Source organism: Protopterus annectens, chromosome 9.part0 (genome assembly GCF_019279795.1).
Source record: "Protopterus annectens isolate FY-2018-M chromosome 9.part0, PAN1.0, whole genome shotgun sequence".
In the NCBI taxonomy this organism is placed as follows: Eukaryota; Metazoa; Chordata; order Ceratodontiformes; family Protopteridae; genus Protopterus; species Protopterus annectens.
Window position 1 is genome coordinate 159,304,595 of NC_056743.1, and position 15,219 is coordinate 159,319,813.

A 15,219-nucleotide genomic window follows, 5' to 3' on the forward strand; every position below is an offset into this window, starting at 1 on the left:
ATCTGTTGAGGCACCACCTTTGTGGAGAGGGACCACTGTTGCTGTATGCCACTCTTTGGGTACATATCCTGTAGTAAGGCTGAGATTGAACAGTAGTTTTATGTTTGGGTTTAGCTCTTCTTGGAGTTCATGTAGGATGCAGCCTGGGACACTGTCTGGTCCCATTGATGCTGTGTTTTTTGCTTTGGAGAGGGCAGCTCTTACCTGGGCATCTGAGATGTCAGGGGGGCAGCACTCTGCTGGGATAGATATTTGCCCTTTTGGTGGGGTGGGGGTAGAAGTTTGCGCTGAACTTGTCAGCTAGGATGTTGGCAATGTCTGTGGGTTTGGTGTATTTTTTGTCATTTTGGTCTAATTCTGAGCATATCTGGGAATTCCCACCCAGGTTCCTAACATAACTAAAGAAAGCCTTGTGATTATCCTTAGTGTCCTGTGCAATTTTTCTCTCGAAGCTGGCCTTAGACGATTTTATGAGTGCCCGTAGATTTTTGCTAATACTGATCAAAGATGCCTTCCCTTTTTGGGATTTTGCTCTATCATGTAGTAGCTTCCTCCTTCTATTGTATAGTTTGTTTATGGCTGGGGTCCACCAGACAGGACGTCTGCCTTTGGAGGATTGGGTGTTGGTTTTATTTGGGATTGCATGATCCATGCATTCCTGAAGGTGTTCATAGAATGTGTTTATAAAGGATTCTGTGGTCTGGGTCGTATTTTCCACAGGCCCGGGGACTTTGAAGGATTCCACCTCGGTTTTGAGGAGTGTGAAATTTGCTTTAGAGAAGTTTTTCACTGTGGTTTTTCTGGGCAGGGGGTGGGGTCAGGATGTGAATATCCAGTGAGATTAGTTTATGGTCTGATCTTACCAGTGAGGGATACACTTCTGGTCTGGAGCATAGAGTCCCCATGTTGGTGATGATCAGGTCTAGTATGTTTTCCCCTCTTGTGGGAGTGGTAACAAGTTGTTCCATAGCATTTGAGTTTATAAATTCTAGGAAGCTTTGGGCTAGGGTGTTGGAGCTAGAGTAATGCTCCCAGTCTATGTTTGGGTAGTTGAAGTCACCCAATATAACGGTGTATGGAGAGACCTTCATATTTTCTAGTGTTCTCAGGAAGGCTGAGTGGGGTTCCTGGGTTTGGGAGGGTGGTCTGTAGCAGGCTATAAACTGGAAGGCAGTTTTACCCACTGTTAGTTGCACATGGATAGTCTCTGATGCTTTGTGCTGTGCCACCAACCTGGAGGTGTGGGTATCTTTGACGAATATTGATACTCCCCCTCTTTTTGTGGTTCGGTCCAAGTTTTGGGGCCGAAAAGCATGGTATGAGGTATAACCTGGTAGTGCTGGGGTGCTCTCGGGAGCCTTGAACCAGGTTTCTGTTACTGCACAGATATCGATGTTCTCCATGCTAAGGAGAGTTTCGAGTGCGTGCATCTTGAGGTTTAGACTTCTGGCGTTGAGTAGCATTACTCTTAGTTTCTTATCCCTTGTGATACCTATGGATGTAGGTTTGTCTTTGAGCCTTGCCTAAAAAAGGCACTATGGGTATAGCAAGAGCCTTTGCCAATATCAGAAAGCCCAGGGGTGACAGGTGCAAGCCGTCCCTAACGAAGCATCATGGATTGTCGAGCATGTCATCCCAGGCTGACAGGCATTGGATCCCCTTTGAATGACACCAATACTTAAGCCAATTGTTGAAATTGATCATCTTGTTTTCATATTGTGGCATCATTCTTGGTGAGGGTAAGATGCTACTCAAAGTCAGGGTCATACCGGCCTGGGCTACATGCTCAGAGAGCTCCTCTATGTCTCTTTTCATGTAGTCCAGGGAGGTACATCTCAGATCATTCACACCAGCATGGACAATGACTGAGTCATATTTGTACTTGCCTTGAAGTGACCTGAGTGCTTGTGTTATGTGGTGAATCCTAGCACCCGACAGGCAGCTCACCGTGACCTTCTCCTTGTTCAGCCTGGTGAGCGGGACGTCAGTGTGCCTGACGATAGAGTCACCTATTACAAGTGTATCAGGTGTGTTGTTTAGCCTTAAGGGCTGTGACTGTTCGGCACACTGACATTGTGAGCTATGTGTTACATGTGTTTTGTTTTGGGGTAGCGGTTGCTTGGGTGTCTGCTTTGGAGGTCTCTGCTGCTTAGGCAGATTTTTATTTAGAGCCTCCGAGTATGTTTTTGTGTGTTTATGTGTTTGGTTTGCTGTTGTGGTAGGTCTATGTGAGACTGGAAATGTAGAGAGTGTGGTTTCCTTCTCCTCCTGACTGGTTATGCCAGTACTGAGTTGAGAGAGCTTAGCCTCCAGTTTGGCTATATGGTTGCATCTCTCACATGTGTTGAAATTTGTTGGGAGGAGGAGATGGTTGTCTGTGTACATGAGGCAGTTGTAACATTGCCTCAAGACTCCCAGATTCACCAGCTGAACTGGAGAGGAGATTGACAACTGACCTTTGGACATACTAGAATAGTATTGGGAATTCCTTTATAATTGAAAAAAAGGGCCAATGGGGAACAAGGTACTCAAGGGGAGTTTGTGAGGGTGTAGTGCTTTTAATTTTTTAGTGCTGACTTATATAATTGCTTTAGTGACCAAGTGCCAGGTAAGTTAAATGCAATGTGTTACAGGTAACTTAAATGCAAAAACGACAAACAGTAACTTTCTTTCAAGTGAAACAAGGAAATAAGTACAGTAAGCAATGCAGATATCACTAGGGATCCACAGAAGCACTGAAAAGCCGCGTTTTAGGTGGAATTAGCATTTCAGGGAAATAACAAGCAAACAAACAACAAGCATACAAACAAAGCTAGATTCAGCAGGCCTGGATCTAGTCTATGCTACAGCAAACAAGGTGTATCAATTTCAGTAAGAAACAGTTCAAATATGCAGGCTCAGAAGGGCAGAGTCCAGCCTCTCCTCCCACAAGAGTGCAGACCACAAACCTTCTTAATGTAAAATAATTGGCCTGAAGCCCAAGTGCTTAAACCAGAACTAATACACTTTTAGAACAACAGACACTGAGCCCTCAAGCAGCAGTTCCCAACTTAGAAGGATGTAAGCTACCTGTCCTGCCACCACAGTGCAGGCCACAAACCTTCCTAATGTAAAACAACTGGTCTGAAGCCCAAGTGCTTAATCCAAAAGATGTAGAATGATAGCTACACTATAATCAAGTTACTACCAAGCAGTAATAAATACAATTGAATACTTTAAAGAATGCCTGGATTAGTGCTCAAGTTATACAAACAAAGCTAGATTCAGCAGGCCTGGATCTAGTCTATGCTACAGCAAACAAGGTGTACCAATTTCAGTAAGAAGCAGTTCAAATATGCAGGCACTATAAGCCTTTAACCAGAAATTCCCAGCTCAGAAGGGCAGAGTCCAGCCTCTCCTCCCACAAGAGTGCAGACCATGAACCCTCTTAATGTAAAATAACTGGCCTGAAGCCCAAGTGCTTAAACCAGAATTAATACACTTTTAGAATAACAGACACTGAGCCCTCAATCAGCAGTTCCCAACTTAGAAGGATGTAAGCTACCTGTTCTGCCACTACAGTGCAGACCACAAACCTTCTTAATGTAAAACAACTGGTCTGAAGCCCAAGTGCTTAAACTAAAAGGCTTAGAATGAGTTACACCAAGCAGTAATAAATACAACTGAGTACTTTTAAGATGACACAAAAGCAAAATAAATTAGGAAGAAACACAAATACAGTAAAAGCAGATAATTTTTTTTTTTTTTGAGTGAGCAAATGAGATGGGCCCAGGAGGAGTATCCAAGTGCAAATTTACATGAGGGGCGGGCAGTTTCAAAGCCACCAAGATTAACACCAAAACAAAAACAGGAAGAGTGGGTGGGGACCTACTGAAAAAACAGAATCAAAACTTCCAGCTAGATATTGCTCAATGCAACACAACCAAATTAATTTAAATTGTATATTATTTGAAAAAAGTGCAGATAAAAATTTACTTAACTTCACTTATGCGTTCAGTTGACTGCATGCAGGTCTTAGCTGGCCAAAGCTCACAGTTTAAGCAGAAAATAATTCACTGTACCACTTGTATACGACAGAAACTGAATAACAATGAAGTAAACTACCCCTACTTATCACTGGCTATGCAGGTTTTTTAACAAGCCTTAACTGAAAAAACAGAGTCACAACTTCCAGCTAGATATTGCTCAATGCAACACAAACAAATTAATTTAAATTGTGTATTACTTGAAAAAAGTGCAGATAAAAATTTACTTAACTTCACTTATGCATTCAGTTGATTGCATGCAGGTCTTAGCTGGCCAAAGCTCACAGTTTAAGCAGAAAATAATTCACTGTACCACTTGTATAAGACAGAAACTGAATAACAATGAAGTAAACTACCCCCACTTATCACTGGCTATGCAGGTTTTTTAACAAGCCTTAACTCAAAAAACAGAGTCACAACTTCCAGCTAAATATTGCTCAATGCAACACAAACAAATTAATTTAAATTGTGTATTATTTGAAAAAAGTGAAGATAAAAATTTACTTAACTTCACTTATGCATTCAGGTGATTGCATGCAGGTCTTAGCTGGCCAAAGCTCACAGTTTAAGCAGAAAATAATTCACTGTACCACTTGTATAAGACAGAAACTGAATAACAATGAAGTAAACTATCCCCACTTATCACTGGCTATGCAGGTTTTTTAACAAGCCTTAACTGAAAAAACAGAGTCACAACTTCCAGCTAGATATTGCTCAATGCAACACAAACAAATTAATTTAAATTGTGTATTATCTGAAAAAAGTGCAGATAAAAATTTACTTAACTTCACTTATGCGTTCAGTTGATTGCATGCAGGTCTTAGCTGGCCAAAGCTCACAGTTTAAGCAGAAAATAATTCACTGTACCACTTGTATAATACAGAAACTGAATAACAATGAAGTAAACTATCCCCACTTATCACTGGCTATGCAGGTTTTTTAACAAGCCTTAACTGAAAAAACAGAGTCACAATTTCCAGCTAGATATTGCTCAATGCAACACAAACAAATTAATTTAAATTGTGTATTATTTGAAAAAAGTGCAGATAAAAATTTACTTAACTTCACTTATGAGTTCAGTTGATTGCATGCAGGTCTTAGCTGGCCAAAGCTCACAGTTTAAGCAGAAAATAATTCACTGTACCACTTGTATAAGACAGAAACTGAATAACAATGAAGTAAACTATCCCCACTTATCACTGGCTATGCAGGTTTTTTAACAAGCCTTAGCTGAAAAAACAGAGTCACAACTTCCAGCTAGATATTGCTCAATGCAACACAAACAAATTAATTTAAATCGTGTATTTCACTGACAAGCAAATTAGCTTAACCATTTCACTGAAACTTCATTTCACTGACAACTCATTTCATCGACAGTGATATATGGCCTGTTCCCCACTGTAGTGCGATCCTGGAGTTAGAATATATAGTAATGAGGGGTGTGGGGCCCCCTCACATATTATAAACGTTTTAAGGTATACATATGGATACTTACAAGTGCAATGAATAACTGTTTTGCAGAAAACAATATACAACCAATGTATGTGGGGGGCTTAATTTAATTGAGAGCACAGTAGCCTACAGATACAAGGTTATCCTGTTTTTCCACCTGATAAATGGTTAAGAAATGACTTATAGCTTCACAGCAGTTCTTGGGCAATTCTGATTGTTTTTGTTAAACACAAACTTGCTTTGATCTTGGCTCATCCCGCTCCATTTGCCCTCACTGTGCTTGGGCTCACTTTGCTCCCCTCCCTGCCCCCATATCCCACCTGCCACAATACCTGTAATTTAAACTTGATCAAACCACACCCACCAGAGATCAAACCACCCAATCTGCTATAGTAATTACAACTAACCCCTCCCATTACAAATTACTAGCTATCTACAATACATTTGCGCACACACACAAAAGTGACTACCCAATGGAAACATACCCAGTAAACACCCAAAACATTTAATACATAACTTCTAACATTGAATATGTGACATTATAAGACACCAGTACCTTAACAAACAAGAATTTATCTTCCCTCGATGCCAATCATTTTTCAAAGTCAACACTTATAGCCATAGCATAACTCCCACACCCAAAACATCTAATCACAAGCTCATCAGCCCCACCCTCACAATCCCGCCCCCTTAGCTATCTTCCACTTTGAAACTAGCTTGACCATTCCCATAGTGACTCTGCTCTCCGCTGTACTACAATTTCTCCAATACCACAATACTCAAACACCATTATGCCTCTAAAACCAACCTCCTTTGTACTCCTTCCTCTTCTTCTCTTCCTAACCTACCTTCACCTTCTCACCAATCCTCCAAATTCTAATCACTCTCCCTCCTTTCATATAACTTCTACATACCCCACATGTGTTAAACACCCCACAACCACTAGATCCCCTCATCTCTGTTTCTTCAATAGGAACCTCCTATTCCTTTATAAACTCATTAGTGTTCAATGCCTCTCATCCCCAATCCCTAACAACACTACTATAACACAACACCCAACTCTCAAACAGGATACTAAGCACTCTAAATTCCTCTTTTCTCATATTCATTAAGGTATTTCCAATCTTCTCTCTGGTGACAGTCACCCAAACCCTGGTTCCTCTCCCTCCCTTCATTCAAACCCATCCCTTCCATCTCCCCCTTATCCTGCAAATCCCTCCTTTTCACTACATTGAATGCTCGAAGCGTATGCAACAAGATTCCAAACTTCCATGCCTGGCTCCAACATAACCACCCAGATATCCTATCCATTACTGAAACCTGGTTAAAGCCACAAATAAAAGATCCTGAAATCATTCCCCCCAACTACAATATAATTAGAAATGACAGGACCCTCAAAAAAGGTGGTAGAGTAGCTCTTCTCTACTCCTCCTCCCTTACAGTTACTACCTTCACCAAACCCATAACCCAATTCACCAATGCCGAACTAACCCTGGCCCTCCTCCAGATAAATAGAAACAAACACATATGTATAGCCACTTTACATTCCCCCTGGAGACAATATCCCTATTCTTGAGGATATCGTCTCCTGGTTCTCCTCTAACAATACCAACCAGACCATAATCCTAGGTGGCGTTAATATTAACTGGACCGATATTCAGTCTCCTATTTCTCCACACAACATAAACTTATACAACTTCTCACAACTAATAAACTCTACTACCAGGCCCTGTAAACACTTCTCCTCTGGTACTACTCTTGACTGGATTCTTGTTTCCCACCCCCAATACATCTCTGACAGCTGTATGCTACCTGACACTCTTTGAGATCAACTTTCCTCTTTCGCTTGTCACCTTCCCAACTCCTTACAACTATCTCACACTTATATCTCCTCCTGCTCTTTCAAAAACTTCAACCCTGAAACCTTCTCCAGCTCTCCAAAACACACAAACTGGAGTCCTCTAAAAACCCTCTCCCTAGATAATGCAGTAGCCTACCTTAATACTACATTCTTAGACCTGTTAAATATCACTGCTCCCTCCAGAACTAAAAGAATTAAAAGTAAATCTGTCCCATGGTTAAGCAAAGAAACTACAACCATTATGCAGCTCCATGACAAAGCCTGGAAAGATTACCAGAAAAATAAAACTGAGATCACCCTGACTGAATATAAGCTACTACGTAACAAAGTAAAAAAAAACTTGTGTCTGACCACAAATCCTATTTCTCCACCCTTCAAAATAACCACAAGACCAACCCCAAAAAATTCTGGAATGGCATCTCCACCCTCCTCAATCCAGGCAAAAGAGACAGCCCCTGCCCTGACCCAAATGTCCCAGACCTCTCCTTAGCCACCCAATTTAACTCCTTCTTTATTGAGTCTATAGCCAAACTAACTACTTCCTTCCTCAACAAAGCTTCACTTCCAACTACTTCATTCCCCAACAAAGCTTCACTTCCACCTCTTCCTATCTCTCCCTCCCCTAACACTATCACCTCCCAACTCCCTTCCTTCACTATCAAACCCATTCCTATCTCCACCATAAAAAAGACTCCTTCAGAAAATGAAACCATGTTCAAATGCTCCTGATGACCCTCCTTTCTACATCCTCAAAATTGGTGCTAATGCCATTGCCTTTCCCATCTCCATTCTAATAAACTGTTCAATCCAAAAAAACTGTGTACCTCTACTCTGGAAAAAGGCCTATATCATTCCCCTACACAAAGGATGTAATAACAACAACATTCTCAATTTCCAGCCAATTGCTATCTTATCCCCTATCTCAAAAGTTCTAGAAAAGTGTATCCACCTTCAACTTCTACTCTACCTCACAGACAACTGCCTACTTATCCCCACACAACATGTTTTTTAGACCTGGCCACAGTGCCACAACTGCTCTCCTCTCCTTCCTTAAAACCATCAATAAAGAATGTGATTCTGGCTGTCTAGTGTCCACCCTGCTTCTGGACTTATCCAAGGCCTTTAACACTATCTCCCATAACCTTCTCCTATCTAAACTCTCTAATCTAAACTTATCCCACTCTTCTGTCAACTGGTTTCTAGTTACCTCTCTTACAAACAACAAACTGTCAAATGGAAAAAAAACACCTCTTCCTTCCTTAATACACCTACAGGCATACCCCAGGGTTCCATATTGGGTCCCCTACTGTTCAGCATTTTCATAAATGACTTCCACCAGAACATTCCTAGTGCTAAAATGATTCAATATGCAGATGACTCTATGATCCTCTGTTCCACCACTTCCACCTCCACTCTCTTAAAACGAAGTTAGGATGCTTTCTGTTATACCAACCAACCACCTATCACTCAACGCATCAAAAACTAAAGTTATGTTTTTTTCTCCTTTAAAAAGTACCGTTATAGAAAAGAACTCGTTCTCCATCACTACCCAAAACAATACCTCTCGAGGTAGCATCCCATGCAAAGCTTCTAGGAGTCCTTATTGATGAACAGTTAAAATTTCATACCCACCAAATAATATAATGAAAACCCACTAGAGACTAGGCATGCTCTATCGCCATAACCGCTATATCACTCCCACTGCTAAACGTGTACTCTCCAATACCTTCCTCATTCCTTCTCTCCTATATGGTGCCCAACTTCTTACCAATCTTCAGTCTTCTCTAAAAGTAAAGCTATCCTCCTGTTATAACAAAATTTCTAAGTTTGCTACCAGCTATAAATCTTCCTCCCACTACTGCAGTGCCCTTCACAAACTAACTGGCTTGAACTTCCCAACCATCTTACCTATATTCAACTTACTCATGCCCATAAACTCATCTTTAATCCCTCCATCTGCCCCTCCCTTGCCTCCTCCTTCAAAATGCACCAACCCAACTGACTTCTAAGATCCAATGACCAGAAATTGCTTAAACTGCACAAGCCTGCTCATCCTCCAGGCAAACACCTACTATACTTTTCCTTAGCTCGTATCTGGAACTCCCTGCCACTTCTTATTCATACTACAGGCAACCACTCTACCTTTAAGACCCTGCTTTATTCCCATCTCAAAACCCTCTGGGAATGTTACTGCTCTCATCCCACATGACTCACCTCTTTCCTCCCCATTTCTCACACTTCTTTACTTCTCTCTTCTCTTCATCATACTATCTTTATTTTTCTCATTTACTCCTACTCTTGCTCTACTTTTTTCTTCTTATTGTCTCACCTGCTTCCATTCAACAATTAACACCTCTTTATCCTCCTTATCCTACTTTAACTCTGTTAAGATTTTATTGTAAAATTGCAATGTCAACCCTCCGTGTTATTTCACATCCTAACAAATTTAACAGGAATATCCACTAATGAATTTCTCTTATTTTAATTGATCTATTTGTGTGTGTGTGTGTGTGTGTGTGTGTGTGTGTGTGTGTGTGTGTGTGTGTGTGTGTGTGTGTGTGTGTGTGTGTGTAATTTTACCTTTTACTTTTTGACTGTATTTTCACTGCAATAGTGGACTTTTGTCATGTTGTGTAATACCATCGTTCTTCAATTGTATGACATAAATGTAAATGCATTGTCTTCATATTATATTATTGTTCATGGAGCTTTTCTTCCCATGACTCCATTGAAAATGGGCTCTTCTTGGCCAAATGGACTATCCCAGTAAACAAACTGATAAATAAATAAATAAACTGTCTTAAAATAGCAGGTTACTCATTCTAGGTCTTAGGGCCATGAACTGAAAATGAATGGTCACCATTTTTTTAATTTGTATATCACTTTTTATATCTTTATGGTACTATTATTCTGTGATCTAAGTGAGTAGAATGTAACCTGTGAAGAAAACTCATAAGCAAAACATTGGCAATGGTTAAAATTCTTCCTTCTGAACAAGAAGGTAAAAAGTAACAGAGTTGTCCTCCCCTTAATGTGCATCAGCTTTGCTCCTCTTAGAGTCTAGAGTGATGTAACCATTTTGACTGAGTAATACAAATATACAGATCCATTCTGGATGAGTGACATAAATCTACGGCTTCTGTTAGAGAGCACCTGTATATCATATAATGCATAAGGTATAAGGGGGAGGGTATATTCTAACTTTACATGCTGCTGCATGTCCCTCGTGTATTACAAGTCTAGAGATTTTCCATCATTAGACTTTGGATTTCAGGTGTTCCACATAAGTATATTCTCCAGCCATACTCACAAGTACATCAATGAAAAGGTAGTCTCAATCAAATAACCAATGACAGTCTGAGTCCAATATGGCAGCATAATTAATTAGTCAGACAGGACTGTCATTTCATTAGTTTGACTATTACAATGGGAGTGCTCATGTCTCTGGTTGCATATCCTGAATATCCAGATATTATCTGATGAAGTCTGGTGATTCCTACCTGACAAAAGCGCTAACTGTTGGAAAATAACTATTTGGATTTGGTGATATCCTGGTTTCCAGCTTCGTGTGCAGTTTTTCCTGGATCTCTCTGGTTCCATATCCCTGATCAACAATATCTGCAAATTGTATTTCCTATAAGTACAGTTTGTAAGGGGGCTGGTGCACCAAGAACCCCCACTAAGCTAGTTCTAAAGGGGGAAGGAGATTAAAGAAGGTAGCTGAATCTCTTATAATGAACAAGAGGCAGATATACTAAAATAGTGTACATTTTCTAGACTATAAAAAATAAAAAGCACAGGAATCTGTTTAGTTCCAACCTCACCATCACAAGTATTGAGGGAAGAATAAAAAAACTGAAACTAGTGGTCTTAAAACTTTGTTGATGAGCTCAGTCACAACAATTTCCAAAAATCATGAAACCCAGGTAGTGTTCCAAAGAAACAAGCCTTTATTCATCACAGACAAGCAATCCTCAGTAACAAAACATTAAAACTATTTTAACAATGTTAAACATATTAACTTTTATATGCTTAGTAATACAACATAATTAGGATTCCTGGGTGATTTTACATGGAGACAGACAGACAGATAAATACAAAGACAGACAGGCAGAAATCATAGATAATAGGTAAGTAAAGCTATATATCCAGCCATTGGAGGATGCACAAGCCAGTGTATTTCTTTGTGCCAGTCTGAGGCCCGGGGCCCATGGGGAGGGTTATGTAAGGAAGGGCATTCAGTATAAACTTTTTGCTAGATCAAACATGCGGACAAGAGTACAGATTTCCATACCAGATCAGTCAAGGCCTGGGTTACCAATGACCGTCTCCAATACTGTTAGCCAACAGGGTGTTGGTGGAAATTGAGCTACTGATGGCTGAAGGAGAAGGAGAAGAAGAAGGGGAAGGCATGCCTGGAGGCAACAGGAGAGGAGGAAAGTTAGGAGTGTGGAAGTGAGGGTAGACATTTTGAATGCTGGCAGTATGACGGGTAAAGGGAGAGAGCTAGTTGATATAATGGACAGAAGGAAGGCTGACATATTGTGCATGCAAGAGACCAGATGGAAGGGGAGTAAGGCCAGGTGTATCAGAATTGGGTTCAAATTCTTGTAACATGGTGTGGATGGGAGGAGAAACGGGGTAGGGGTTATCCTGAAGGAACTGTATGCCAATAGTGTTTTGGAGGTGAAAAGAGTGTTGGATAGAGTGATGTTTATGAAGTTGGAAATTGATGGTGTGATGATGAATGTTGTTAGTGCATAAGTTTCACAAGTTGGGAGTGCGATGGATGAGGAAGAAAAATTTTGGAGCGAGTTGGATGAAGTGGTGGACAGTGTACCCAAGGGTGAGAGAGAGTGGTGATTAGAGCAGATTTCAATGGGCAAGTTGGTGAAGGGAATAGAGGGGATGAGGAGGTGATGGGTAGGTATGGTGTTAAGGAGAAGACTGCAAAAGGTCAGATGGTAGTGGATTTTGCAAAAATGATGGACATGGCTGTGGTGAATATATATTTTAAGAAGAGGAATGAGCATAGGGTGATGTACAAGAGTGGAGGAAGATGCACACAGGTGGATTATATCCTATGCAGGAGGACCAGTCTGGAGGAGATTGGAGACTGCAAAGTGGTGACAGGGGAAAGCATAGTAAGGCAGTATAGGATGGGGGTCTGTAGGATTATGTTGGTGATCAAGAAGAAGAAGAGGAGAGTGAGGGCAGTGCCAAGGATCAAATGGTGGAAGTTGAAAAAGGATAACTGTAAGATGGAGTTCAGGGAAGAGTTAAGACAGGCACTGGGTGGCAATGAAGAGTTACCAGCCACAGTAGAGGTGGTAAGGAAGACAGCTAGAAAGATGCTTGGTGTGACAGCTGAACGGTGGTGGAATGATGAAGTACAGGAGAGTATACAGAGGAAGAGATTGGTGAAGAAGTGGAATTGTCAGATGAAAGTAGACAGTAGTACAATGAGATAAGAGCTATGGTGAAGACTGAGGTGGTGAAGACTAAGGATAAGACGTATGGCCAGTTGTATGAAAGGTTGGACACTAAGGAGGAAGAAAAGGACCTATACCAATTAGCTAGACAGAGGGACCGAGCTAGGAAAGATGTGCAGCAGATTAGGGTGATAAAGGATAATGAGGGAAACATGCTCACAAGTGAGTCAAGAGTATTGAGCAGATGGAAAGAATACTTTGAGGGGCTGATGAATGAAGAGAATGAAAGAGAGAGAGAAGGTTGGATGATGTGGGGACAGTCAATCAGGAAGTGCAACAGATTAGCAAGGAGGAAGTAAGGACAGCTATGAAGAGGATGAAGAATGGAAAGGCTGTTTTTCAGATGGCATAACTGTGGAAGCATGGGGGTGTTTAGGAGAGATGTCAGTGGAGTTTTTAACCAGATTGTTTAATGGAATCTTGGAAAGTGAGAGGATGCCTGAGGAGTGGAGAAGAAATGTATTGGTACAATTTTTTACGAATAAGGGTGATATGCAGAGCTGTAGTAACTACACAGGGATAAAATTGATCAGACACAGCATGAAGTTTTGGGAAAGAGTAGTGGAATCTAGTTTAAGAAAGGAGGCCATGATTAGTGAGCAGAAGTACAGTTTCATGCCAGGAAATAGCTCTACAGATGCGATGTTTGCTCTGAGGGTGTTGATGGAGAAGTATAGAGAAGGTCAGAAGGAGTTGCATTGTGTCTTTTTGGACTTAGACAAAGCATATGACAGAGTGCCTAGAGAGGACTCGTGGCATTGTATGAGAAAGTCGGGAGTGGCAGAGATATGTACAAGGGCAGTGTGACAGTGGTGAGGTCTGCAGTAGGAGTGACTGATGCATTCAAGGTGGAGGTGGGATTTCATCAAAGATAAGCTCTGAGCCCTTTTGTATTTGTAATGATGGTGGACAGGCTGATAGATGAAATCAGACAGAAATCCTAATGGACTATGATGTTTGCGGATGGCATTGTGATTTGTAGTGTGAGTAGAGAGCAGGTTGGGGAGACCCTGGAGAGCTGGAGATATGCTCTAGAGAGGAGGGGAATGAAGATCAGCTGGACTAAGACAGAATATATGTGTGTGAATAAGGGGGTGGACAGAGGAATGGTGAGGATCCAGGGAGTAGAGTTGGCAAAGGTAGATGAGTTTAAATACTTGGGATCAACAGTTCATAGTAATGGTGAGCGTGGAAGAGTGGTGAAGAAGAGAATGCAGGCAAGGGGGAGTAGGTGGAGAAGAGTCAGGAGTGATTTGTGACAAACAGTTACCAGTAAGAGTGAAATGGATGGTCTGCAAGATGGTAGTGAGACCAGCTATGTTATATGGGTTGGAGACAGTGGCACTGACGAAACGACAGGAGTCAGCGCTGGAGGTGGCAGAGTTAAAGCTGGTCATGACAAGGATGGACAGGATTAGAAATGAGAAATTCCAAAAGCAGGAGGCAGAATACACGCAGAGATTTAAAATAACGTATTTAATGAATACAAGCACTTTCTTGTTGTTTTCCACAATGCTTCTTCAGCTATTTAAACAGATTAAAACCACAATACTTCGTTTAAATATACCTAAGGCACCAATCTACTGCCTGGGTCAAAAACATCACAAATGACATAAATCTACAATAAAGAAGCGTCTAAAACACTACAAATCATTATAAAAGTTTTTACACATCATTAATATTCATCTGCAGCTTGCTGACACTGATGCAGTCAGCTAGAATTCAATAAAATATCATAATTCATGTTTTCCTATAAGTGTATCTCATCCTTAATGGACATATTTTGCATTCTCAACCTCAATCTCTCATATTAAAAATGGTTTAGAACAAAGCGCAATTATCATTTCACTAAATATACCTCCAAGTAAACTGACAAAATTACCAAGGCTTTTGTTTGTCCTTTAATAAAGCCTAATCTAATTCATACTGCTAGATTGAGCACCAACAGATACTATATACTGAGTTATAGCATAAATAATAACATCCATGATAGACCAATATAAAACGCACAAATATAGGCAGGATCAGAAACAGCGTTTTTACCTGATAAATGACCTTAAAGGAAGACTCCACCTTAGGACTCAAAAAACATATTTTTTTCATTGTAGCTTTGTTTTTGAGCTATTTTAATGCATCAAAATCAGTCCAAGTGCTTCTTTTACAATTTTAATGTGTTTCTCTCAAAATGGCGGATGATGGGATCCACCTTGGTAACGTGATCTTATTTTCTTGCTTTCCTTCCTTCTTCCCAGAATACATTTCAAGTCTTCTTTATATGACTCATGCCAGACATAAGGAGGTGGTGCTGTTTTCTCATGCCATTAAAATATAATGGCAGGACTGTGAAGCACTGTCATCTAAACACACCTTCTGTAAAAGAGATGCTTCT

The 15,219-nt window shown here is 40.7% G+C and overlaps 1 protein-coding gene across 1 annotated transcript in view; it reads right to left on the minus strand.

The window, feature by feature from the left end:
* Positions 1 to 14,495: 14,495 nt before the first annotated feature.
* LOC122810503 (high choriolytic enzyme 1-like) overlaps positions 14,496 to 15,219 on the minus strand; it is a 194,970-nt gene continuing 194,246 nt past the window's right edge. The window contains exon 8 of the mRNA XM_044082085.1: positions 14,496 to 14,545. Within this exon, the coding sequence (XP_043938020.1) occupies positions 14,496 to 14,545 (50 nt within the window). The remainder of the gene's footprint in view (positions 14,546 to 15,219) is intronic.